The sequence below is a fragment of the Pituophis catenifer genome, unplaced genomic scaffold (assembly GCF_029215685.1).
Source record: "Pituophis catenifer annectens isolate HBS135680 unplaced genomic scaffold, rPitCat1.0.hap2 SCAF_4, whole genome shotgun sequence".
NCBI lineage: Eukaryota > Metazoa > Chordata > Lepidosauria > Squamata > Colubridae > Pituophis > Pituophis catenifer.
The window spans coordinates 16,032,227-16,058,629 of NW_027256884.1; the positions used below are offsets into that span (position 1 = coordinate 16,032,227).

At 44.8% G+C, this 26,403-nt stretch overlaps 1 protein-coding gene across 1 annotated transcript; it reads right to left on the reverse strand.

Moving 5' to 3' along the window:
* Window positions 1-1,418: 1,418 nt before the first annotated feature.
* SPRY2 (sprouty RTK signaling antagonist 2) lies at window positions 1,419-9,300 on the reverse strand. Its single transcript, XM_070942797.1, has 2 exons — window positions 8,224-9,300; window positions 1,419-3,173 (listed from the first exon to the last, which is right to left on the reverse strand). The coding sequence occupies exon 2, from the start codon at window positions 3,120-3,122 to the stop codon at window positions 2,178-2,180; it is 945 nt and encodes a 314-aa protein (XP_070798898.1). The 5' UTR covers window positions 3,123-3,173; window positions 8,224-9,300; the 3' UTR covers window positions 1,419-2,177.
* Window positions 9,301-26,403: the final 17,103 nt, after the last annotated feature.

The following is a 26,403-nucleotide window of genomic DNA, read 5'->3' on the forward strand; positions in this document are numbered from 1 at the left end:
TTATTTACTTGTTGTCTGTGTAATCAGCACTACGGACTTGGAAGGCCGGACTTTGAAAGACAGAAAAGATTGTTAATGCAACTGGGCGTTAATTTTGTTTTCCTGCGAGAACTTTGGAAGCAGAAGGACACTTACTTAGGCAGAAGTAGCTCTAACAACGATGCCTCAACCAGAAGCTTGGCCTAGAGTGTATTCAGATTTCCAGGAAAAATTATTTTGCTTCTGGCTTTTCTATTCTTTGCATGGAACATATATTTTTTGCACTTTTCATAAACCAGGCCTTGCTGAATAATGAACCCAAAGAAAGGCATTGTTTATGTGTCTATTGAAAATGGGAACAGTGTACCTAAACTGGTAACCTCTTTCCCTTTTAATATCTACAGACACAATTCTATTTCCCCAGGCCACGTAATTCTGTAACTGCTCCGTATTCATTTTGTTCTCGTTAGTGGGGGAAAGAAACATTGCTATCAAATACAGGCAGTCCTCAAACGTACGGCCACAATGGAGCCCAAAATTTATGTGACTAAGTGAGACATTTGTTCAAGTGAATTTTGCCCCATTTTACGACCTTCCTTGCCAAGAGCCTGTAGTACAGTGGTTTAAAGCACCCTGTTATTAACACAGCTGCCTGCAATTACTGCAGGTTCGAATCTTACCAGGATCAAGGTTGACTCAGCCTTCCATCCTTTCAAAGGTAGGTGAAATGCGGACCCAGATTGTGGGGGCAATAAGCTGACTCTGTATAAATATACAAAAGTATGAAGGCTATTGCTTAACGCATTGTAAGCCGCCCTGAGTCTCCGGAGAAGGGCGGCATATAAATTAAAGCAAAAAAAAAAGAAAAGGTTGTTAAGCGAATCACTGCAGCTGTTAGGTTGTTAAGTGAATCTGGCTTCCCCGTTGACTTTGCTTGTCAGAAGTTCACAACAGGGGATCACATGACCCCAGGACACTGTCATAAATACAAGTCAGTTGCCAAGCGTCTGAATTTTGATCACGTGACCACAGGGATATCGCAATGGTCGTTAAGTGTGAACAATGGTCATAAGTCACTTTTTTTCATTGCCGTTGTAACTTCGAACAGTTACTAGGTGAATTGTTGTAAGTTGAGGACTACCTATATAATTGGCTTTTTTTTTTTTTTGACAGAGGCCATAGTTGAATGTAATATTGGCACTACTGATGATCTTAAGTTCTTTAACAACCTTTATCATTTAACTCTACTTTTGTATATATTTCTGGGTCCCCTAAACACCAAACAAAAGCTTACAAAAAATACCTTTGATACTTGCTTCTTTTTCTAAACATCCTAATTATAGATGCAATTGCTCAATTCAAAGAAGTGAGGGGAACGGAAGGAAAAAAAAATGACAAACAGCCCGGTTTAATTTCAAACGTTAATATATTTTCTATTTTATAGGGAATATATGTATTTTTTCACCCCTAATTTGCAGCAATGGTGGCATCCTCATAAAAAGGGGTGAAATTTGTAAGATGCCTCTTAAAATAAATATTTATTTTTTTTATAAAATAATAAAACTTCAAATAAATATTCTTTACACTAGACAATATATTGAAAAAAAAAATTAGAAAATAAAGACTCCATTTTACTGCAACTGTCCAAAAGGGGAAAAAAGAATCAAGAGTCTTGCCATTGAAGGGCTTCATAAGGCCAAAAAAAAAAAAAAAAAATACAATCTAAGCCATATGGATTGATTCACATTCTTTTGAATGTACAACATTAGTATAATATTTTGTGACCTGTGTGCCATACTTGCTTCTATGACACTTGTGTTTTCACAGTTGAAAATATCCTATATACAAAAATATAGCACATCTCTGGCAGAAAATAACCGGGAGTGGGTTGAAGTAGTTTCCTAATTTACAAGTGTACTAATTCCTTTAAAAAAACACACAAACGCACAACACGCGAGTTTGCTTAGAAGTAGCTCAAGTCTCTTAGCTTATGCAATACTTTAGGTGCTGCCAAGCGTATTCTCGCTCTGGATCTCTCTTGGGCGGATTCTTAAGAAGGGTCTCCACGAGGTTGGACTTTTCCCATTGCTGCCCCCCAACCACCACCACCACCAAGAAACAGTGCCACAGTTATAGATCACTTAGTTGGCCCCCCTTTTGATGTTCTGACGTCATCCTTGTTTACCCGATTAGGGATGCTATGTTGGCTTGTCGATATTCCTGGGTGGGACTTTGGGAACTTTACAGCAAACTGTGTTGGATTGTTTACAGCGACAACCTGGCCTGTTGACTTGGTCGTAACAGCCTTGGCACAATTTAAGGCAACCCTTGGCTGGTAGGTAACACCACAAGCAAGGCAGAACAAGGGACACAACGCCCATGGTGGACCACCGCGTGCAACAGTGGGCCTGGCTACACGAACAGGGGTTATCGGCACAGTTGTCCTCATCGTCATTGGAGCAGTGGTAGAAAAGACCCTTCACACAGCAGACACAGGTCCCGTAATCTACCATGTTCTGGGCCGAGCAAAGACATTGCTTATCACAGATCCAACAGGACGGAAGAGTCCGCGGGTAAGTGCATTCCTTACACTTACACTTCCCGCAGTCCTCACATCGGTAGGCGTGCATATGCAAATTTTCTTTGCTGGCGGGTTTCAACTCCCGAGACTTCAGTTCCGATTTCGGCTGTACTCGTATTATCCCCTCGACAACGGTCCCCAAAGATGACCCCAGAAGTCTCTGTTCTGATGAATTGCTACTCGTACTTGTCCTCGTGCTACCCCGTGAGCTAGTGCTGCTGACCGTGCTGATGGAACGGGAGAGCGGGAGTCGAGAAGACGCATGGACCTGGGGATGGGGAAGCCTGCTCAGATGACGTTGCTCCGTCAAGTCGTGCGGTCTTTCGCTCTTGTGCTGGACTGCTGGACGTGGTGCTGGCTTCAGTCCCGGTCGGGGAGCCACCGTAGGAGGTTCTGTGTATTCATTCGTGTTTCGGATCGCCTTGATCTGGTCCAAGGACAAAACGTGAACTTGTTGTGCTAGGACATCCCTCAGGTCAGAATCTCCAAATTGTCTCCCGGTGTCATGCTGGCCTTGAAGCAAGGGTTGTAACCCACTGCCATTCTGAGCTCTCGTCTCCATCAGTATCCTGAACAGCTATCACTCCAGGGAGCTTAGAACACATCTGAAATCCTAAGTGAAAGAAAGAGAGGGTTAGTTAGTTTTTCTTTTGCCTATCCAGGTGTGGATGTTTGCTTTGCTAGGCAATGCAACTGGGTGCAGCCTTGCACCCAGTCTCAGGAAGGAAAGTCAATCAACTGAAGTCTTGATCTTGAAATAAAGGCATGCTTTAAGGAAACCAACCTTTATTTGCCAACCTGAATTGGGCCAAGTTTATGGAAATGCAACACTACTTCCAACACTTCCTTGGAATTATGACTTTCAATAGCAACACTGACCTGCGTGTAAGTCAGTCTGCAGCTTTTTCCACACCTGACACAAACTTAAGTTTGCTCTGAAGTGGACACTTGGCAAGCAGCTGCATGTGGCTCACTCCACAATCCTGATCAACGAACCTAGTGAAAAATCTGTCTCTATCTCCGTCGCTTGACTTTTAGGGTTTACATTTGAATGACACTCCAGATGGGCTTTCCAAATTCCTACCCCATATAGAAAAAGCTTACATAAGTACAGCTAGGAGCCACTGATTTCAAGGACCTTATTCTGTAACTAAGAGAATATAGGATTGAGGATTTAGCTGGGAGAAAGCTGGAACTTGGTCCTCTTCAAGTTGTAGAATTATAATACAGATAGTCCTTGACTTACAACCAGTGGTGGGATTCAGCCGGTTCGTACCACTTCGGGAAAACCGGTTGTTAACTTTCTGAGCAGTTTGGCACACTGGTTGTTGGAAGAAATCATTAGGGCAGAGAACCGGTTGTTAAATTACTTGAATCCCACCACTGCTTACAACCATTCATTTAGTGACCTGTACGTCACTAAAAAGTGGCTAATGATCACATTTTATATGACTGTTGTATCATCCTCAAGGTCACGTGATCAAAATTTGAACCCTTGGCAACTGGCACGTATTTATGCAGTGTCCTGGGGAGGTCATGTGATCACTTTTTGCGACCTTCTGACAAGCAAAGTCAAAGAGCAAGCCACTTAACAACCATGTTAATTAACAACTTAATTAATTAATTAATTAATTAATTAACAACTGCAGCGATTCACTTAACAAATGTGGCAAGGAAGGTCGCAAAAAGGGGCCAAACTTAACCACATCTCGCTTAGCAACGGAAATGTTGAGCTCAATCGCGGTCGTAAGCTGAGGACTACCGGAAGTAGCCCCGAAACTCTTAGCAAAATGGGGCCAGCAGAACAGTAGCTCTGACACTTATATGGCAATCTAAGAAAAATGTTGGCAGCACATGAAACATGAAGACAAAACATGAAGAGAGGAAAAAGGGAATAATTCTGTGCAATGGTAGCAGGAAAGACAGTCAGGAACAATAAGGTTGTTTGAATAAACAAATACTTTTTTGAGTATTAGAGGTTAGTCTTACGTGAGATGAAAAAACAAAACAAAAAACCCCCAAAGCCAGATCTTCTCTCTCTTCACAATTTTGCATTTGTGCTCCACTTTGCAATTCAAAGTTACCAGCAGTAAGTACCAACATTACAATGCTAAGCACTGTCAGGATTTGCATTGTGCATTCATAACACCCAGAGATAATCCATTCACTTCCTGAACATTGCCAGAAAAGGTGGTTTGGCTTACATGGGCAAACATCCTACACATTAACAATAAATCACACAATTCCAGGAACAGCATGTGACGCCCGCTTGCTTCAACTTAAAACTTTTGCTTGCTAAAAGCATATTGCTTAGCTGCAGAAGCACAATGAACTATGCTCAGAGTAACAAAGATGTCAAACTGGAATGATTGGGGGTGGGGGGGGGAAGAAAGCTGAAATTCTTACTTTCTCGAGGTTTTAACAAGATCTATTTCACCAAGGTGAACGGTTCCCTCTGACTGGTAAAAGACGAACTAAACTAAACCTCATTATATTCCCTGCAATTCAGCAGGGCACACTTTCGAATACACAAGCATTCAAACACTGCCTGTCCAAGTAAACTTTGCAGGATTTATTTTCTTGCAGGGAAACCTGGCAAGAAAGGGGGGTCACAATCTTGTGGCCCTTTGCTTGCAAAGTATTTAATAATTCCTCCAAAAAAAAAAACAAAAAAAACACTTTGGAGAAGTGCTTGAAAACCCTGACTTCAATTTGCCTTCTAAGAACATGAACAAACAGAACTCGGCTACTGCTGGATGAAAGTCAGGTACAGACTTATTTTGCAATAACCGTATAAAAATGGGTGTTGCTTTATTTTAATCCTGCATGGGGTGGGGGTGGAGGAGAGAGAGAGAGAGAGAAAAATGCAGGAACCCGGGAGGTTTCATATTGTAAATTTAGGATTTCCGTGACAAAGCTTTGCCCTAAAAAAAGAGATTAGTTTGACATCTCTCCACCTGAGCCTAATTCTTCCTCGATAGGACTTTTTGGAACCTACACTATTTGTTTGCCTTTAAAGCCGTCCTGATCTTGCAGAAAAAGCTCACCAACAACCTGGAGTTGAGCAGGAAAACATCCTGGCTGGGCGGAGGTGGGAGAGCAAAGGCAGTGGGGAATGGGGCTAGTAATAAGATTGCCTTATCAGGATAGCTTTGCTCCCTCTCTTCCTCTCTCCACCCAAACAGGGACTTATGCTTATGTAAAGCCTCCTAGATAGCAGCTCCATTCAGGAACACCAAGCCAGAGTCCTTCCCTCTCCCTTATTCCTTTACCTGGCCTAAATCGTACAAGACTCCCTCGGTGTTACTTTTGATAGGATGTTAGTCTCTCCTCCAGAGCCCCAGAAAAAACAACAACCCTGCTTTAAAAGGCAGTATTCTCTCTCTAGTCACTCTTTGGATTTGATCTGCATATAATTGTCAAGCAATCTCTCTCCCCCCCACACACACATCAAGGCATGAAAAAAACAGCAGGCTGAACTCCCCCCCAATAAATAAATAAAATAACAGCCCCCAGAATGTCTTTGCCCATAGAGGGGCTGGGGGGGGGGTGGCGGCAGCAGCAGCAGAGGTAGCATGACCTATGACCACTTTCCCTAGTCTACAAATAGATGGATTTCTCTATGAATGTCAGGCAGGTGTTGAGAAGAGGGGGAAAAAATCCACCAGCAGTTAAACTCTTCTTTTAAAACTAGACGGTTTCTCTCCCACCACTGATATATGTGTCTATTTAGGGAGATGGCTTTTCTGCCAGTGTCAAAAATCAGGGTTTATTCACAAGGAGAGGGGAAAAAACAACCGCTCTCCGCCTCAATGAACTTTCTAAACAGTTTTCTCTTTCCCTACTTTCTCTCTCTCTGTCTCTATCTATCTATCTCTATCTATAACTATCTATCTGTCTGTCTGTCTATCTATCTATCATCTATCCATCTATCTATCCATCTATCTATCTATCTATCTATCTATCTATCTATCTATCATCTATCTATCTATCTATCTATCTATCTATCTATCTATCTATCTATCATCACCTCTCTCTCTCTCTCTCTCTCTCTCTCTCTCTCTCTCTCTCTCTCTCAAAAGTCAATATGAGGGGAAATTGACAAGGCACACAGCCAAATCCCTTTTGACAGACAGAAGGACATCAGGGGAAAAAAAGAGTTAAGACAAACTTTGAGAACCTCCACCGTTTCTTATCACCGACTCTCGCCTTGTCTTCGCTTCGGCCAGAGGTTAAATCTAGTGCAGCTAGAAAATGGCCCAAACTGAGGGGAGGGGGGGGGAGGAGATGGCCAGCTATTTCCAAAACAAGGAATGTCCCCCTCCCCAAATAAAATAGCAGGCAAGGAAAGCGGTGGGGTAAATGTTAACAAGCGTGGCTGCAAAAGTTGATTTTGGCAGCGGCCTTGCTCCCTTTTCCAGTCTTGTTGCCCCAGCAGAGGGGGAAGAAGAGGGAGGGGGGGGTTGTTAAAAAAACCAATTTTTACATTCTCTCACTTCCGAATTGCACCCAGAAAAGGCTCCAACTACCCAAGTTCCCCCCCCTTTTTTTAAAGCCTTCCGTTTCAAGCAGCAGAAGCCCCAAAGCCGATTTCAGAATCCGGGGCTCGGAAGTCCAACCTTGACAGGTTGGGAAGCGCCCCCTCCCCAGCCTTCCGCACGGCTCTTAAAAGATTTACCCGGAGCCCGCTTTGCAAAAAGCGACCCCGGCTGCAGGCGAGCTGCGCTCCCCGGTGAAAAAGACAGTTGCTCCTCCTTGCAACCAGCTTTTCTGAACCTGAAAGATTTTTTTTTACTGCCCTTTGGGCAAACGCCACGCCAGTTCCCCACTGACGATCGGGTCACGGGTGAGTGGTGGTGGGGGGCTCCCCTGCTTGCAAAGCCTTCGGAAGGGATCACCCAAGCAGGGTTGATCCCAGGCGATCAACCTTGGGGTCGGACTTCAGCACCCGCAAAAATCCCCCGCGCCCTTTCCAAGCCACCTCGCCAAGGTGGCTCCATCGCGCCCCTCTCTGCCTGTCCCCAACGAGGGAGAAGGGAGCGCGAACCGGGGAAACCCCCCCAACCGAAGCCAACGGCTCAGATCCTCACGTTTCTTTGACAAGCCTTGGCTTCTCTCTCTCTCTCCTCACCGGGAGTCCGCTTTGCAAAAGGGAAGGACAAAGCTGCAGGCGTGCAAGCGAGGTCACCCCAAGCTTTCTCTCGCTCTCTTTTTTTCTCTTTCCCCCATCCTCCCTCTCCATCACGACCCCCGAGGTCTCTCTCCCTGCCTCGCTCCCTCCTTCCCTCCCTCTCCCTCTCTATCTCTTTCCCCCATCCTCCCTCTCCATCACGACCCCCAGGTCTCTCTCCCTGCCTCCCTCCTTCCCTCCCTCCCTCCCTCTCTCTCTTTCCCCCATCCTCCCTCTCCATCACGACCCCCAGGTCTCTCTCTCTCTCTCTCTCCCTCTCTCTCTCTCTGTCCCCCCCCCCCGCGTCTTCCTGTGGTGGACGGGTAAATCCAAAGCCCGAAGCCAAAAGGAAGGAAGGAAGGAAGGAAGGAAGGAAGGAAGGAAGGAAGGAAGGAAGGAAGGAAAGAAGGAAAGAAAGAAAGAAAGAAAGAAAGAAAACAAAAAAGGAGAAACAAAACGCGTTTCCCCCCCCCCCCCCCCGTTGCAAACTCACTTCGAGTCCAGGTTGTAAGCGAAAAGCATCGAAATGTTTTGCGTTTTTAGACCGAGGGAGGGAGAAGAAGAAAAAAAAAAATCCACTGCAAACTTGGGAAGGTTTTCTCTGTTTCTCTCCCTCTCTCTCTTTGCTTTCACTCTTCTCTTCTCCAGAGAGGGGGAAAAAAAAAAATAAATCACAAGTCGTAAGCCAGACAGCCACACGCCGCTGCACCACAATCAACGGATTTCTTGACAAAAAAAAAAAAGAAATAAAAAAGAAAACAACAATAAAAAAAAAAGTCGCCCTTTTCTTTCCCGATCCTGCGAGGATTTTGCTCCCCCTTCGTGATCGCCTTGTCGCTTTTTTTTTTCCTTCCTTCCTTCCTCTCTTCTTTTTCTCAATGAAAAGGCCGATTCGTCATTCTGCAGCCACTTTTCTCTCTCCGCATGCACCGTACGCCGAAAGGAAGGCGAGGAGGGGGAAACAACGCGAGCGAGCGACCCGAAGTGGGTCAACAAAAATAATTTTTTTTTTAAAAAAATTAACGATTCCCGGAGTGGCTCAGAATCTTTTTCCAGATCGCTTCTTCTTCTTCTTCTTTTTTTTCTCCTTTTTGGTCGGATCTCTGGCTTCCTCTCCCCCCCCTCCTTCCCCGACTCCGAACGGTTTGCAAAAATTAAAAATTAAAAATAGGAAAAGGAGAGGAGGATAGCTGGTTATTATTATTATTATTATTTTTAAAAAAAGTGGTCGGTGGCTCGCTTGCTCGCTTCCTCGGAGTTTGTGTGCTGTACGTGAGTGCGTGTTTTTTTTCTTCTCTCTCTCTCTCTCTCCCTCTTTTTCTCTTTCTTTCTCTCTCTCTCTCTCTCCCAAGGCAGCTTTACTGATTGCAAAAGGGGAGGGGGGAGTTGCTGTTGTTTTAAAGGGGAGGGGAGGAAAAGGAGGAAAAGAAAAAAAAAAAAACACCAGCGGGGGTTTTGCTAAGCGGCTGCTCTCTCTGCTTTGCTGTTTATATCTTTGCAGAAAAGCAGGTTTGAGATCGGTCTCTTAAGAGCCTCGGCGTTTTGCTGCTCCCTCTCTCTCCCCCACCTCCTCCTCCTCCTCTCTCTCGCTTTTTTTTTCTCCTTTTCTTTTTTTTTTTTGTTTTTTTTTCTCTCCCTCCCTCCCTCCCTCCCCCTCCTTCTTCTCCTTTCCGGAGGAGGCAGGGTGATCTCTCGGCAAAAGCAAAAGTAAATGGCGTCATGTGGATCTGAGGAGGAACAGAGAGCAGTTGTTGTCCTAGGAGGATATATCGCATCCGGTCTCCGCTCATTGGCTCGCGCGGGGGCTAACATTCATTTCCCTTTTGCCAGGGCGATCGCGCTCTGAGCTTGGCAGAACTCGCGCACGCCAGTCGCTCGGCGTTCGAGACCCCGGCTGGAGGAGGCACCCGCTCTGCAGCTCCGTTCCTTTCCGTGGGGTGGGGTGGGGTGGGATGGGTGGGGGGGGAAACGCCACTGAAATCCCCGATGCACCCCAGGAATGAAAGGAAGGTGGGGTGGAGGGGGAGAAATCGGCGGGCATCCTTCTTTGCCCCTTAAAAACCTCTCGCTTCGGAGAAGCTGGGGGGAGGGAGCGTTGGGGGGGAGATGGGATGGGATGGGAAGAAAAGGGAGACGTGTTTTTTTTTTTCCCCCATCGGTGACATTTTGGACAAAGGGAAAGAGCGCAGGAGGGGACTCGAACCTCTCTCTCGAACCTCTCTTTCTTTCTTTCTCTCTCTCTCACTCACTCTCTCTCTTCCCCCTCCCCGTCCTGTTTGCTTGCTTGTTCTGAAATCCGACGGGATTCGCATCCTCTAAATCAGGGGGGTCCCTCCCCCCAATTCGCTGGAGCCCCTTACACCGGGCCGGAGTCGGTTCGGAAGTGGGTCTCGCACTTACCGGCTCCATCGCTTGCTTCCACTGGCCGGTTCCTCTCCTCTCCTCCCACCGACCCAGCCGGGGTGCCAAGGTTAGGGACCTCTGCTCTAAATGACTGGGTTGAATCTTTGACCTTAGCAAATGGTCTTGTGTGTGTGTGTGTGTGTGTGTGTGTGTGTGTGTGTTTCACTGAACCGAAGGCAAGAACTTTTTCTGGACCAGTTGGCGATGTGAAAAAAATTCAGGCACCCCAACCCTCACCACCACCGTCCTGCTCTTACCTAACCCCTCAGTGGTGAAATCTAATTTTTTTTACTACCAGTTCTGTGGGTGTGGCTTGGTGGGCTTGGTGGGTGTGGCAGAGGAAGGATACTGCAAAATCCCCATTCCAGCCCCACTCTGGGGCCAGCCAGAGATGATATTTGCCGGTTCTCCGAACTACTCAAAAGTTTCTGCTACCGGTTCTCTAGAACCTGTCGGAACCTGCTGGATTTCACCCCTGCCCTCAACCATGCCAAATAGCAAACTTGAGTTTTATTCGGGATGAATTTTCCTAAAAACGAGGCTCCGAGAAGGGGAGGGGAGGTGGTTCCCTCTTTGGATGCCCCCTTCTTGGGGTGGGGGTGGGGATAAACCCCGTGGAAGTCGCTGCGATGACTTTCCGAGCCTTTACAAAGGAGCGCGACGTTAGATGCCTTTGGATGGGGCGAGTTGTGGCCGGAGAGTTAGGATGGGAAACGGGCTCAAGAGGCTTCCAGGAGACCGCAGAGTTAGACCAGGCATCCCCCTCCCCACTTCTTCTCTCCCCCCCACTTCGCCTCCCCCCAAAGAGCCAGGAGCCAGAAACAGACCTAGGCAAGGCAACGGGGCCGAAATAACACGTGGGGCGGGGGCATTGCATCACGAAAGTAACTTCCCACCCACCCCCACCTACTCCCCCTCCCTCTTTGCCTTGTCCCCCCCCCCTCCGCCTCCATTCAAAGAAAGGTAATCCAATCACCTAGCCGATTTTCCAGGGCGCTCTGCGGGGAGGAGAAAAAGGGAAGGGATCGTGTTTGGGGTTGGATTATCCCAAGGAGACGTTTGAGTACAAGTGTTAGCTGCGATTCCTCTCTCCACCCTTCCTATCCTATTGCCCCCCCCCTCCCCGCACCCGCCTCCGTTCCCCCTCTGCGTGTTAGTTAGTTGTACGTGAGGAGTAGAACGCTGCCCTTGCTTTTTTTTCTCAACCCTGCGAAAAATGCGTTTCTGTTAAAAAAAAAAAACCTTTTTTTTTAAAAAAAATTTGGAAAATGCGTGGGGGGGAGGCTTAGTAAGACTAGGAAAAGGGCAGGCGTCATGCGAGGTTGGTTTATTATTTGGAAAAGGGTTTTCCACTGGGGATTGATTATAGGAAGGCATGGATTTTTTTAAATTATTTTTTACTTTTTTTTATGAATGAACGTACGAGGCTGGCTAGGGTTGGAAAGCTCCTGAGCCTTTTAAAAGCTCAGTCTGATTTAACTGGCTGGTTGTGAAAAGCCTGGAAGATTTCCTGCGTGGGAAATCGGTGGACGGTTGTCCGTCCCGTTGTGCTCATGGAAACCTTCTCCAACATAAGGGAAGTCTCCTGCAGGCAGAGGAGAGCGACAAAAATGAGGAAGGGGCAGGAGGGTAAAATCTAACGAAGAACCGTTGCAGGAATTGGGTACCAGACAGATTAACAGAGTCGGAAGGGACCTTGTAGGTCATCTAGTCCAACCCCCTGCCTAAGCAGGAGACCCTACACCATTTCTGACAGATGGCAGTCCAGTCTCTTCTTGAAAGCCTCCAGTGATGAAGCTCCCACAACTTCCGAAGGCAACTTCTGTTCCATGGGTTGATTGTTCTCAGTGTCAGAAAATTTCTCCTTTATTTCCAACTTGAATCTCTCCTTGATCAGTTTCCATCCATTATTCCTTCTCTGGCCTTCGGGTGCCTTGGAAAACAGCTTGACCTCCCTCCTCTCTGTAGCAGCCCCTCAAATATTGGAAGGCTGCTATCCTGTCTCCCCTGGTCCTTCTCTTCACTAGACTAGCCATGCCTAATTCCTGCAACTGTTCTTTGTATGTTTTAGTCTCCAGTCCCGTAATCATCTTGGTTGCTCTTCTCTGTGCTTTTTCTAGAGTCTCAACATCTTTTTTTATATTGTGGTAACCAAAACTGGATGCAGTATTCTAGGTGTGGTCTTATTAAGGCTTTATAGAGTGGTATTAGTACCTCACTTGGTCTCCAGCTAGGGCAGGGGTGGGTGGGTTGGACTAGATGACCTACAAGGTCCCTTCCAATCTTGTTAATCTGTTTATCTGAAATGGTATAGGACCGTGATGGCGAATTTATGGCATGGGTGCCACAGGTGGCACGTGGAGCCATATCGGTGGGCACGCGAGCTCAGCTCCGGCACGCATGCGTGCGCCAGCCAGCTGATTTTCGGGCCTTCTGGGCCCACCAGAAGTCAGGAAACACACTGTTTCCGGCCTCCGGAGGGGGTGGGGAAGGCTGTTTTTGCCCTCCCCAGACTCCTAGAAAGGCTCTGGAGCCTGGGGAGAGCAAAAAACGGGCCTACCGGGCCCACCGTGCCATCATGTGCCAAAAATGGGGGGCGGGGCGCATAGAATTATGGATGTGGGCACGCATGTGTGTGACCCCACCGCGCTCCCCCTGCTTTTAGCACGCGATGGCAAAAAGGTTCGCCATCACTGGTATAGGATCTGCTTGAGCAGGGGGTTGGACCAGAAGGTTTACGAGATCCCTTCCAACTTTAGTATTCTATGTTCAAACACTTTTTGAAGAAATGAGTTCAAACCGAAAATACTGTTTTGACAGTAAGTGTTCCATCTGGCTAGGTGGCTCAGTGGCTAAGACACTGAGTTTGTCAATCAGAAAGGTCAGCAGTTCGGCGGTTCGAGTCCCTAGTATAGGTCTCCTGCGTGAGCAGGGGGTTAGACTAGATGACCTCCAAGGTCCCTTCCAACTCTGTTACTGTTACTATCTAAGGGTAAAGAAGTGACGGCTGTAGCCATGTGTTACTATTCGAAGCTCACTATTTTGAAATAGAATTAGCGTCTATTTTCCAGTAGGAATCCTTTGCAAATGGTTGGCAGGTTAATGTAGGTAAATGTCCATGGAGATTCTCCATTATCCAGTCGTGGCTGTCCCGAAGGAGCTTTTCAAAAGGCCTTTCTTGGGTTTTTTTTCCTTGAAAACGTTTCACTTCTCATCCAAGAAGCTTCTTCAGTTCTGACTGAATTCTGAACACATGCATACCCACCTACATACTGTATATATATTACTAAACATACATGTATTATGTGTATGTGTGTATACACACACACACAAACATATACTGTGAATAGAATAGAATAGAATAGAATAGAATAGAACAGAACAGAACAGAACAGAACAGAACAGAACAGAACAGAATAGAATAGAGAGTGGAAATAGGATAGGATAGGACAGGGAGTGGAATAAGAATAGAACAGAATGCAGAACAGAACAGAACAGAACAGAACAGAACAGAACAGAACAGAATAGAATAGAATAGAATAAAATAGAATAGAATAAAATAGAATTCTTTATTGGCCAAGTGTGATTGGACACATAAGGAATTTGTCTTTGGTGCATATGCTCTCAGTGTACATAAAAAGAAAAGATACATTCGTCAAGAATCATAAGGTACAACACTTAATGATAGTCATAGGGTAGAAATACGCAATCAAATCATACTAGGAAACAGTCAATATAAATTGTAAGGATACAAGCAACAAAGTTACAGTCATACAGTCATAAGTGGAAGGAGATGAGTGATGGGAACGATGAGAAGATTAATAATATTTAATATATACATACACACACACACAAAATTACTAAACACACATGTATAGTTTTACTGCTTTTAACCTTGTAAGCCACACAGTGTCGCCTTGTGATGAAGTGAGCGGTGAATAAATTTAATAAACAAACAATACAGAGAAAAAAAATTAGGCTTGCCCAGTTGGAAAACAGGTGTGCCAAGATACGCACGAACTGGTGCATGCATATTTCTTCATGCTATGCTTAAGACAGGAAGACGCTTATTGATCACAGATTCTTATATCAAAGAGATTAAAAAGCTGAGCACATTGTAAGCCGCCGTGAGTCTCCGGAGAAGGGCGGCATATAAATCAAATTAAAAAAAAAAAAAAGCATTACTAAAGTGTAGGGATAATGAAAAGAAAGTATAAAGGTTAAGCAAGACTGGAAACCCGGATTGTAATAGACGAACTCCTCAAATTGACTGTTTTTGTCAGCTGCCTTGAGTCTTTAAGCAGCAGCAGCAACAGCAAAGTTTTTTGACAATGTATTAATCACCCATTCCTGCATATCAGTTGAAATGTCAAAGAATATTTTTTTTCACCAGTCCCCGAGGCCATAATTCTGGGTATGTGATTAAATTCCAAATAGCAGGTCTATAGTCAAGAAGAACATGCATATCTTCAATGCAGTGGTGGGTTTCAAAATTTTTTACTACCAGTTGTGTGGGTGTGGCTTGGTGGGCATGGCATGACTTGGTGGGGTGGCTTGGGCGTGGCAGGGGAAGGATACTGTAAAATCTCCATTCCCATCCAACTCCAGGGGAAGGATACTGTAAAATCTCCATTCCCACTCCACTCCAGGGGAAGGTTACTGTAAAATCCCCACTGCCTCCCAATCAGCTGGGACTTGGGAGGCAGAGAGTAGATGGGGGCGGGGCCAGTCAGAATTTTTACTACCGGTTCTCCGAACTACTCAAAATTTCCGCCAACGGTTCTCCAGAACTGGTCAGAACCTGCTGAAACCCACCTCTGCTTCAATGCCACAATCAGTCCAGAATCATGTTAAGAAGCTTGTGGATTTCAATATTCATATTGCATTTCATATTTAGCATTCATATTGAATTTCATATTCAATATTCATATTTGAATTTCATATTCAATATTCATATTTGAATTTCATATTCAATATTCATATTGAATTTCATATTCAATATTCATATTTGAATTTCATATTCAATATTCATATTGAATTTCATATTCAATATTCATATTGAATTTCATATTCAAGTCTGAATATGGCCATTGTAAAAGACCAGACATTCTGGTTCAAACTCTTGAATTGTATCTCCAGCAATTCAGGGTGATTGCAGCCAAGCCTTATTAAACATCCTGGGTGACTCGAATAGACCTCCAATGACATCTTTGTTGCTCTGACTTCATTTAAAGATCAAAGGAATACGCGCATATTATGGAACCGTGGTTTCCTCTTTTCTCCAAATCCAGCAACGGACCGCAGTTTCCTCTTTTTTTTGTCCGAATCCGGCAACGGTGGCCTTCAGTTTCAGAAAATCTGGATGTTTGTGGAGAGGTCAGTGAGAAGCCCTAGAGTTACTGGAGATCTAATTAGAATAGATCTCATTAGCAGCTATCATTAAGGCATAATTAAAGGGAATGTTTCACTGTTGTGCTACATCCATCGTGCAGTTCGCTAGAAAGAAACTTGTGACGTCTGTCATTAGTTTCCCTCAACAACCTAACAGCAATTTTTAAATACTAGTGAAGATTTATACTCTGATAATTGAAAAGTTATGTCCCAGAGTCAAAGCTCTTCCTTCCTTCCTTCCTTCCTTCCTTCCTTCCTTCCTTCCTTCCTTCCTTCCTTCCTTCCTTCCTTCCTTCCTTCCTTCCTCCCTCCCTCCCTCCTTCCTTCCTTCTTTCCATCTTTCTGTCTTTCCTCCCTCTCTCTCCTTCCTTCCTTCCTTCCTTCATCTCTCTCTCCCTCCCTCCCTCCTTCCTTCCATCCCTCCCTCCTTCTTTCCTTTTCCAAGTGTAATTGCTAACACACATCCCAAAAGGCACTTCTTCAAAACCCTGGCAGATGAGGCATGCCTATAGGAAGTTCACAATTTACAACCATTCATTTAGTGACCATACAAATAGCACTGAAAAACTAACACCTGGTCATTATGACTGTTGCACCATCCCTACAAGTCATGTGATCCAAATCTGGGCACTTATTTACAATGGTTACAGTATCTCAGGATCATGTGATCACCACATGCAACCTTCTCAGCTGGTTTCTGACAAAGAAAGTCCATGGGGAAAGCCAGGTTCATTTAACGACCACGTGATTGACTTAACAACTGTAGAGACTCACTACACAAGCAGGGCGAGAAAGGTTGTAAAATCAACCTTAAGAACTGTTTTTGTTTTTCGATGGACATTCCGGTTGAAGCTGAGACATATCTCTGGAATGCTACTTAGTATAATACGACTTTGTATAGACTTTCTTGTTTTTCTCTGAAGAGGTTTCGCTTCTCAGCCAAGAGGCTTCTTCAGTTCTGAGTGAATGGCGGCCTCCAAGTGGCCTCAACGACTCTCAGAGAGAGTACTAATGACCAAATGACTTCAAGGAATATGAATCCTTCCACTCCCCACCATCCAGTCAGAGCTGAATAAGCTTCTTGGATGAGTGTTCTGCCCCAGCTCCGGATTCCCAAGGATATTAACACATACCAACGGTCCTTATCAAATTTATTAAGTAGCAAGAATAAACCAAAGTCCGGCAAGGTTGGCAACCAGCCCAGAAAGCAAGATACGATAAGACTTTTCCAAAAATGCTCTGATGATAATTACAAGTTGTTTCTAGCAAGAAACTTACTAACTTAAATAGGTTAAGGGAGTGGCCAATTATCCTCAAGCCTTACTGTCGAGGAGACCTCCTCCTCTTGAGTAGCCACTCCTGCCTTTTGGCAGCCCTGCGTGCTTGAGCATTGAGGAGAGGCTCCTCCACTTCACTCTCTCCACTTGAAGGAGCCTCTGGAGGTTCTGAAGGCCCTGGCTGAGTCTCTGCCTCTGGCACCACATCCTCTTCAGCCTCCTCGCTGTCCGACGCGAGCGCCGGCTGTGCCGGCTGCTGGCGCGACACCACACCAGCCTCCTCGTCGTCAGGATCAGCCACGATCTGTGCAGGCCGCTGGCGGGCCACAACAATGAGAAGCGAAATGTTTTCAAAGAAAAACAAGAAAGTCCAGTTGCCTCTTGAAAAAGTACCTTTGGGACAACCATGACCCGGATGACCGAGAATCTTCATAGACATTTAGCTATGCAGAACTGATGAAGCTTCTTAAATAAGAAGTGAAATGTCTTCAAAGAAAAATCAGAAAGTCCAGTTGCCTCTTGAAAAAGCACCTTTGGGACAACCATGAGCCGGATGACTGAGAATCTCCATAGTTATTTAATATAATACTACAAAATTTGAGACTCCGTAATATAATACAACAGGATTGCAGAAATCCTAATTGTGTTTTTGGACAGTGTGCAGCTTTTTAATCTGCTGCAAGTAGGAAGGTGCCATTCTTTCCCTTCATTTGATTCTTCCCCTTCAGTAGCCAAAATGAGTGGGAGGCTGGAGATATCTGAGTCATCCAGTGCTTCTATAAATAAATCCATGGCCTGCTTTGTAACTTAAATAAATCGTAAGTTACACACCTTCATTTGCACTCGTCCGTAAATGTATGTAAGCCTGGATCAAGAGTTCCTGTGCCTGTGGACCAGTGGTGAAATCCAATTTTTTTTACTACCGGTTCTGTAGGCTTGGAGGGCATGGTGTGGCTTGGTGGGCGTGGCTTGATGGATATGGCAGGGAAAGGATACTGCAAAATCTCCATTCCCACCCCACTCCAGGGGAAGGATACTGCAAAATCCCCATTCCCTCCCCACTCCTGGGGGAAGAATATTGCAAAATCTCCATTCCCACCCTACTCTGGGGCAGCCAGAGGTGGCATTTGCTGGTTCTCGGAACTACTCCAAATTTCCGCTACTGGTTCTCCAGAACCTGCTGGATTTCACCCCTGCTGTGGACCTCAGCTTCCAGGACTCCCAGCCAAGAAACAATGGATGGAAACTAATCAAGGAGAGAAGCAACCTAGAACTTAGGAGAAATTTCCTAACAGTGGGAACAATCAACCAGTGGAACGGTTTGCCTTCAGAAATTGTGGGTGCTCCATCACTGGAGGCTTTTAAGAAGAGATTGGGTAGCCATTTTATCTGAAATGGTATAGGGTTTCCTGCTTTGAGCAGGGGGTTGGATTAGAAGACCCCCCAACTCTGTTATTTTGTTGCTCTGTTAATATGTTTGTCATTGAGAATGATGGAAACCTAAGACGCTGAGCTTGTCGATTAGAAAGGTCAGCAGTTTATTTATTTATTTTTTATATTTCTATACCGCCTTTCTCCCGTAGGACTCAAGGCGGTGTACAGTCAAGAAAAATATAGATACACAAACATCATAAAATTGCTAATTAAAATTATTATTATAACATAGTTTGGCCCAATTAAATAGAACCTAAAATTAGATAACATTTTAAAAGAGCCTTGATAATAGTACAGGGGTTTAGTGCACCCTGTTATTAACACAGCTGCCTGCAATTTCTGCTGGTTCGAATCTCTCCAAGGCTCAAGGTTGACTCAGCCTTCCATCCTTTCTAAGGTAGGTGAAATGAGGACCCAGTTTATGGGGGCAATAAGCTGACTTTGTATAAAATATACAAAAGAATGAAGGCTACTGCTTAACGCATTGTGAGCCGCCCTGAGTCTCCGGAGAAGGGCGGCATATAAATCAAATTAAAAAAAACAAAAAAAAAACAACCATTCACATGTTCATATGTTTAGCCCCGCTTGTTGGAACATCAGGGTTTTGAGGGCACGGCGGAAAACACGGAGATCAGGGATATTTCGTATCTCCGGGGGCAGTTCATTCTAAAGGGTTGGAGCCCTCACAGAGAAGGCCCTTCCCCTGGGAGTCGCCAGTTGGCATAATTTGACTGACGGTACCCTGAGTAGTCCCTCCCTGTGAGAACGAACTGGTCGGTGGGAGGCTATTGGTGGCAAAAGACGGTCTCGTAGGTACCCAGGTCCTAAGCCATGGAGCGCTTTAAAGGTGATAATTAACACCTTGAATCGTTTAGCGGTTTGAATCCCTAGTATAGGTCTCCTGTATGAGCAGGGGGTTGGACTAGTTGACCTCCAAGGTCCCTTCCAACTCTGTTACTGTTATTATTATTATAAGTCCATCATGGTGAGAGATAAGTATATTTGGGAGACCAGAATGTTTTGTGCAGTACTCTGTTTCAATTGGAAAAGGATTAGAATGGCTGCCCAGAGCGTATTCAAGGCAGAAAATATAGCCAGCTGTTGTCGTTTTCATGGCCAGTACATTTGCTCAAACACAAGGGCTTCATTGTGTTAGAGTACGGATCTACTCCTCTCCATCCCAGCTGCGCTCTGAAACATTCTCTCACACTCCTTGCTTGTAATGGCAAGTAAGGATACACTGACCTTATCAAGAGAAAGACGGACTACTTGAACTCAAAACCGTTTTTCCGACAAGAATTGGGACCCCAAAGGATAGGTCGGGTCAGCAACCTGCGGCTCTGGAGCCGCATGTGGCTCTTTCATCCTTCTGCTGTGGCTCCCTGTCGCCGGTCAGCTCCACAATTGGTAGGGTTTTCGGTTAGGACAGGTAGAGGAAAAAGGATGCCACGCTAGGAGGAGACTCTATGGTGGGGGAACCGGACTTCCGGTCGGCTCCAGAATTGAATGTGGAGCTTCCGGTTAGGACCTTTGTGGCTCTTTTGAGTGTTTAAGGTTGCCGACCCCTGGGATAGGCGGTGTTTTTCAAGCCAGTTGCGTAATGAACAACTTTTAAAAAAACAACAATAAAGGCAAAGCAAAGAAACGAGATGAAAGCTTTATTTAGCGGAGGTGAGAAGAGAGGAGTCAAGAGAAAAACTGAAGGAGGCATGCGATTTCAAACTGATCTCCCATAGCAAATTAAGAATGGTGGGAACCTAAGAACCGGGTAAAGCGAAGTATGATGTGAGAATTGTCTTTGGCTTTGTCATCTTATGGAATGTATCTGGAGGGTACATTCACTCACTAGGAGCCAGCTATGTATTAGACAAAGCGGAGCAGTCTACCAATCAAATGCAGATTAACAATAAAGGAGAATATTTGTAGTTCAGGGTGGAAAGGAGGGGTCCTTGGTCGTCCTCCTCCTCCTCCTCCTCCTCCTCCTCCTCCTCCTCCTCCTCCTCCTCCTCCTCCTCCTCCTCCTCCTCCTCCTCCTCCTCCTCCTCCTCCTCCTCCTCCTCCTCCTCCTCCTCCTCTTCTTCTTCTTCTTCTTCTTCTTCTTCTTCTTCTTCTTCTTCTTCTTCTTCTTCTTCTTCTTCTTCTTCTTCTTCTTCTTCTTCTCCTTCTCCTTCTCCTTCTCCTTCTCCTTCTCCTTCTCCTTCTTCTTTATAATTTTTTTATTTATATCAAACATAGAAAAAACAAACCAAAACATAAAATCTCCATCATTCGAATACAATCACAAACACTATGTCAATCGGTTAAAATTCTTTTGTGCTCAGTCTCTCATCCCAATTTTCAAATTATTTAGTTTCTCTTGTTTAATAGTTTTGTATTTATGTTCACTTAACCACTATTGAACAGAAAGAAAGGTGAATAAAAACAAAAAGAAAATCACTTTGTATATTGTTATCTTTACATATTCCTTTTTTCATTTTTTATCTCCATGTTTTATTATCTAGCCATTGATAAAACAAATCCCAAATTAAGTAATATTGTTTATCTTCCTGTTCCCTAATTTCAAATGTCAATTTACTCATTTCAGCACAGTCCATAATTTTCTTAATAATTTCATCTTCAGTAGGTATCTTCTTCTTCTTCTTCTTCTTCTTCTTCTTCTTCTTCTTCTTCTTCTTCTTCTTCTTCTTCTTCTTCTTCTTCTTCTTCTTCTTCTTCTTCTTCTTCTTCTTCTTCTTCTTCTTCTTCTTCTTCTTCTTCCTCTTCCTCCTCTTCCTCTTCCTCTTCCCCTTCCCTTCTCCTTCTCCTTCTCCTTCTCCTTCTCCTTCTTCTTCTTCTTCTTTTTCCTCCTCCTCCTCCTCCTCCTCCTCCTCCTCCTCCTCCTCCTCCTCCTCCTCCTCCTCCTCCTCCTCCTCCTCCTCCTCTTCTTTCCTGAAAACCCTACTCCCTTCTAGCACTGATGATGTTACCTAGTTAAGGTAATGAAATGTCAACAAGAAAACAAGTAAGCTCAGAGAGCACCAGGGACCCCCTCAAATGCATATTAATCAACGCAATAATTTTTCCAATTGCTACTTATGGCTGCGAAACGTGGACTCTGAAAAAAGGTGGATAGGAGAAGGGTGGACACCTTTGAATTATGTTGTTGGAGATGACTTTTATACATCCCATGGGCTGCAAAAGTGACAAGCAAAGAAGTCCTTCATCGAACCTCACCAAAATCGCTCACCAAAATTCACTCGAAGCCAAGATTGCCAAGAAACAAAGGCTATCCTCCTTTGGCCATGTCATGTGAGCTGACTCGCTCAAAAAGTCAGTCATGCTGGGTGGGATCAGTGGAAAAAGGAGAAGCGGCTGCCCTAGTATCTGGACAGAAAATGACAGAAAAGAACAAAATCATCTGGGCAGACAGAAATACTGTAAGTTTTTAACCAAAAGAGGACTATATTATATCAAGAGCCACGGTGGCGCAGTGGTTAGAGTGCAGTACTGCAGGCTACTTCTGCTGACTGCCAGCTGCCTGCAATTTGGCAGTTCAAATCTCACCAGGCTCAAGGTTGACTCAGCCTTCCATCCTTCCGAGGTCAGTAAAATGAGGACCCAGATTGTTGGGGGGGCCATAGGCTGACTCTTTAAACCGCTTAGAGTAGGCTGTAAAGAACTGTGAAGTGGTATATAAGTGCTATTGCTATATTGGGACTCATTGCACCTTGGTTGGGTGCACAACTCTGTATCATAGGACAGGTAGACCTCGACTTACGACCACAATTGAGCCCAACATTTCTGTTGCCAAGCAAGACAGTTGTTCAGTGAGTTTTTCTCCCGTTTTAGATCTTTCTTGACAGAGTTGTTGATTGAATCACTGCATTTGCTAAGCTGGTGACACGGGTTATTAAATGAATCTGGTTTCCCCATTATTTTGGTTGTCGGATGGTCACAAAAGTTGATCACATGACTCCGGGAGATTGACAGTTGCCGAGCAAATTTTGATCACGTGACCATGGGGATGCTGCAAGGGTCATATATATGAAAAACATAAGTCATTTTTTTCAGTGCCCTTGTAACTTCCAATGGTCACTTAATGACATGTATAAATGACATGAGGTGATCTCTATAGAGATCACCTCATATCCAGAAGTAAGGCAAAGGTAAAGGTTCCCCTCCTTTCAAAGCCGAAGAGCCAGCGCTGTCTGAAGACATCTCCGTGGTCATGTGGCCGGCATGACTAAACACCGAAGGTGCATGGAACGCTGTTACCTTCCCACCAAAGGTGGTCCTTATTTTTCTACTTGCATTTCTTACGTGCTTTCAAACTGCTAGGTTGGCAGAAGCTGGGACAAGGAACGGGAGCTCACCCCGTTATGCGGCTCTAGGGATTCGAACCGCTGAACTGCCGACCTTTTGATCGAAAAGCTCAGCATCTTAGCCACTGAGCCACCACATCCCTACAGAACTACTTTTCCTGATAATCAGATTATATGTATGTATGTATGTATGTATGTATGTATGTATGTATGTATGTATGTAATTAGGCAACAAGTTACGAGTTTGCTCAGTACCATTTATTTACAAAGTCCTTTCGTGCTGTTCCAATCATTTTGACTCTGTTTGGTGATGAGTTGCGCTCCGAACTGAATGGACAACGAAACGATTCTTTCAGGAGCCTTAGTAAAGCCCAGCCTTTGCAGTGGCAATAGAAAGTGGAGCCAGGATAAAAATGTGTTATGTTGTCTATGGCTATCTTTGTTCTCCTCTGTGCTTTGCTGCTGGCTGGACTCTCACCGCACAGAAAAGAACAGGACAAGAGGGTCTAAAGCATGGCATGAGGACACTGGCAGTGTCATGGAGGGTGGGACTGGAAATGGCACAAAAAGGCTCTGGGATCTAATCTGGTGAAAACATATAAAGAACGGTTGCTAGAACTGGGTATGTCTAGTCTGATGAAAAGAAGGACTAGGGGCAGTGGTGGGATTCAAATAATTTAACAACCGGTTCTCTGCCCTAATGATTTCTTCCAACAACCAGTTTGCCAAATTGCTCAGAAAGTTAACAACCGGTTCTCCCGAAGTGGTGCGAACCAGCTGAATCCCACCACTGACTAGGGGTGACATGATAGCAGCATTCCAATATCTCAGGAGCTGCCACAAACAAGAGGGAGCGAAGCTATTTTCCAAAGCACCTGAGGGCAGGCCAAGAAGCAATGGATGGAAACTAACCAAGGACAGAGGCGAATTGGAACTAAGGAGAAATTTCCTGACAGTTAGAACAATGAATCAGTGGAACACCTTGCCTCCAGAAGTTGTGAATGCTCCAACACTGGAAGTTTTTAAGAAGATGTTGGATAACCATTTGTCTGAAGTGCTATAGGGTTTCCTGCCTAAGCAGGGGGTTGGATTAGAAGACCTCCAAGGTCCCTTCCAACTCCTCTCCTCTCCTCTCCTCTCCTCCCTTCTACTCTAGTCTAGTCTAGTCTAGTCTAGTCTAGTCTAGTCTAGTCTAGTCTAGTCTAGTCTAGTCTAGTCTAGTCTAGTCTAGTCTAGTCCAGTCCACTCCATTCCACTCCACTCCACTCCAAGGACTAGAGGTGACATAATTGCAGTGTCCCAATATTTGAGGGGCTGCCACAAAGAAGAGGGGGTCAACCTATTCCCCAAAGCACCTGAAGGCAGGACAAACGTGATTAATTCATCGTAGCTATTTTACACAACTAATGTAGCAAACCCTTTTGCGTTACTACTCTTTTGCATTTTAGTATTTAATGACTATGGGCCGTCACAGTTTAAGGATTGATATTATACTATAGTTAGGCCACGTGTAACTGACTGATTGGATGCCAAATTGTGATTTTAATAAAGCAGTAGCAATAACACTTAGACTTATATACTGCTTAACAGTCCTCTCTAAGCGGTTTACAGAGTCAGTCTCCAACATTATGGGTCCTCATTTTACCCACCTTGGAAGGATGGAAGGCTGAGTCTACCTTGAGCCTGGTGAGAATTGAACTGCTGAACTGCAGCTAGCAGTCAGCAGAAGTAACCTGCAGTACTGCACTCTAACCACTGCACCACCAGGGGTCATAGATTTTATCTGTTATTTTTTACTTTATTCTAGAATTTTTAACTGGATATTCCTTGAGGGTTTTTATTTATTCTGGTCTCTTTGTCTTTGACTGTAATAAACCAGATTTTATTTTATTTATTTATTTATTTTGATGGAAACTAACCAAGGAGAGATCCAACCTAGAACTTTCCTGACAGTGAGAACAATTAACCAGTGGAATGACTTGCGTTCAGAAGTTGTTGGGTGTCCCATCACTGGAGGTTCTTAAAAAGAGATTGGACAGCCACTTGTCTGGAAGGTCTCCTGCTTGAGCTGAAGGTTGGACTAGAAGACCTCAAAGGTGCCTTCCAACCAGTGGTGAAATTCCATTTTTTTTTTACTACTGGGCCTGTGGGCATGGCTTGGTGGGCGTGGTGTGACTTGGTGGGTGTGGCTTGGTGGGCATGGCAGGGGAAGGATACTGCAAAATCTCCATTCCCTCCCCACTCCAGGGGAAGGATACTGCAAAATCTCCATTCCCACCCCACTCCACAGGAAGGATACTGTAAAATCTCCATTCCCTCCCCACTCCACAGGAAGGATACTGTAAAATCTCCATTTCCTCTCCACTCCAGGGGAAGGATACTGCAAAATCTCCATTCCCACCCCACTCCACAGGAAGGATACTGCAAAATCTCCATTCCCTCCTCACTCCAGGGGAAGGATACTGCAAAATCTCCATTCCCTCCTCACTCCAGGGGAAGGATACTGCAAAATCTCCATTCCCTCCCCACTCCAGGGGAAGGATACTGCAAAATCTCCATTCCCACCCCACTCCAGGGGAAGGATACTGATAAAATCTCCATTCCCTCCCTACTCCTGGGGGAAGGATACTGCAAAATCTCTATTCTCACCCCACTCTGGGGCCAGCCAGAGGTGGCATTTGCCGGTTCTCCAAACTACTCGAAATTTCCGCTACCGGTTCTCCAGAACCTGCTGGATTTCACCACTACTTCCAACTCTTGTTATCCTGTTATTTGGTGCAGCAAGATTTCAGCTGCCCTACTCTGTTTTAAAGCCAGGCAGCTTCATTCGGCTGAAGCTGATACTCTTGCCTTCTGAAATTTAAATATATTTCATCTCTAGGAGCAGCCAAGGGGAAGAAAGGCAGCATTCCCATCTGTCTGTTTTATTTCTCCTCCTTCAGAGAAGTACAAATAGCTAGTTATTTTCTTTGCAGGATGGATTTCCTGAAAGTGCTCATTCAGGGCAAAGAGAAAACTGCTGATGGCTTTTCTAGTGTATCCCTTGAGCATTTAGTGTCTCGTCTCCTGGCTTAATGCAATGATATTGATCTAGGACCATTTCTTCTTTTTTTTTTAGTGAGTGGGAGGCAATCATTAATGCTGGCATTTCCTTTGAAAGGTAAACCTTTCCTTGACATTTTCTTTTTTATGTTTAGCATTTGAAAGAGCCATAATGAACTGAAAGGAGGATAATAATACACCTAAGGGAAGGAAAGAGCTTTATTATCTCTATTAGCAGCCAGTTCTGAGTGGCCTTGGGAGTTCATCTCGGCTGCAATCCACTCAGTTGTTTTAGGAAATAGCCATGCATCTTTAAATTCCCTTTCACCATTTGGAGTCTTGGCCTGATTCACAAGAAGCCTTTACAACCTGAGTCCTGTTACCTTTTCTCCTGAAACAATGGAGTGTAGGAATGATGATCTTTTTTGCAGATTATCTACCTGGCTCCACCCTTCTCCAGTTACCTGGATTCACCTGCCTTGAAATCATTAAAGTCAACTCAATGTTATGGTAGCAGCCAAAAAAAGCCAACACAATCCTAGGCTGCATTAATAAAGGGATAGAATCAAGATCATGGGAAGTATTAGTACCGCTTCATAAAGCCTTAGTAAGACCACCCTTCAGAGGTGGTATTCAGAAGGTTCTGACCAGTTCTGAAGAACCGGTAGCGGAAATTTTGAGTAATTCGGAGAACCGGTAAATACCACCTCTGGCTGGCCACGCCCCCATCTATTCTCTGCCTCCCGAGTCCCAGTTGATTGGGAGGAAATGGGGATTTTGAAGTAACCTTCCCCTGGAGTAGGGTGGGAATGGAGAGTTACAGTA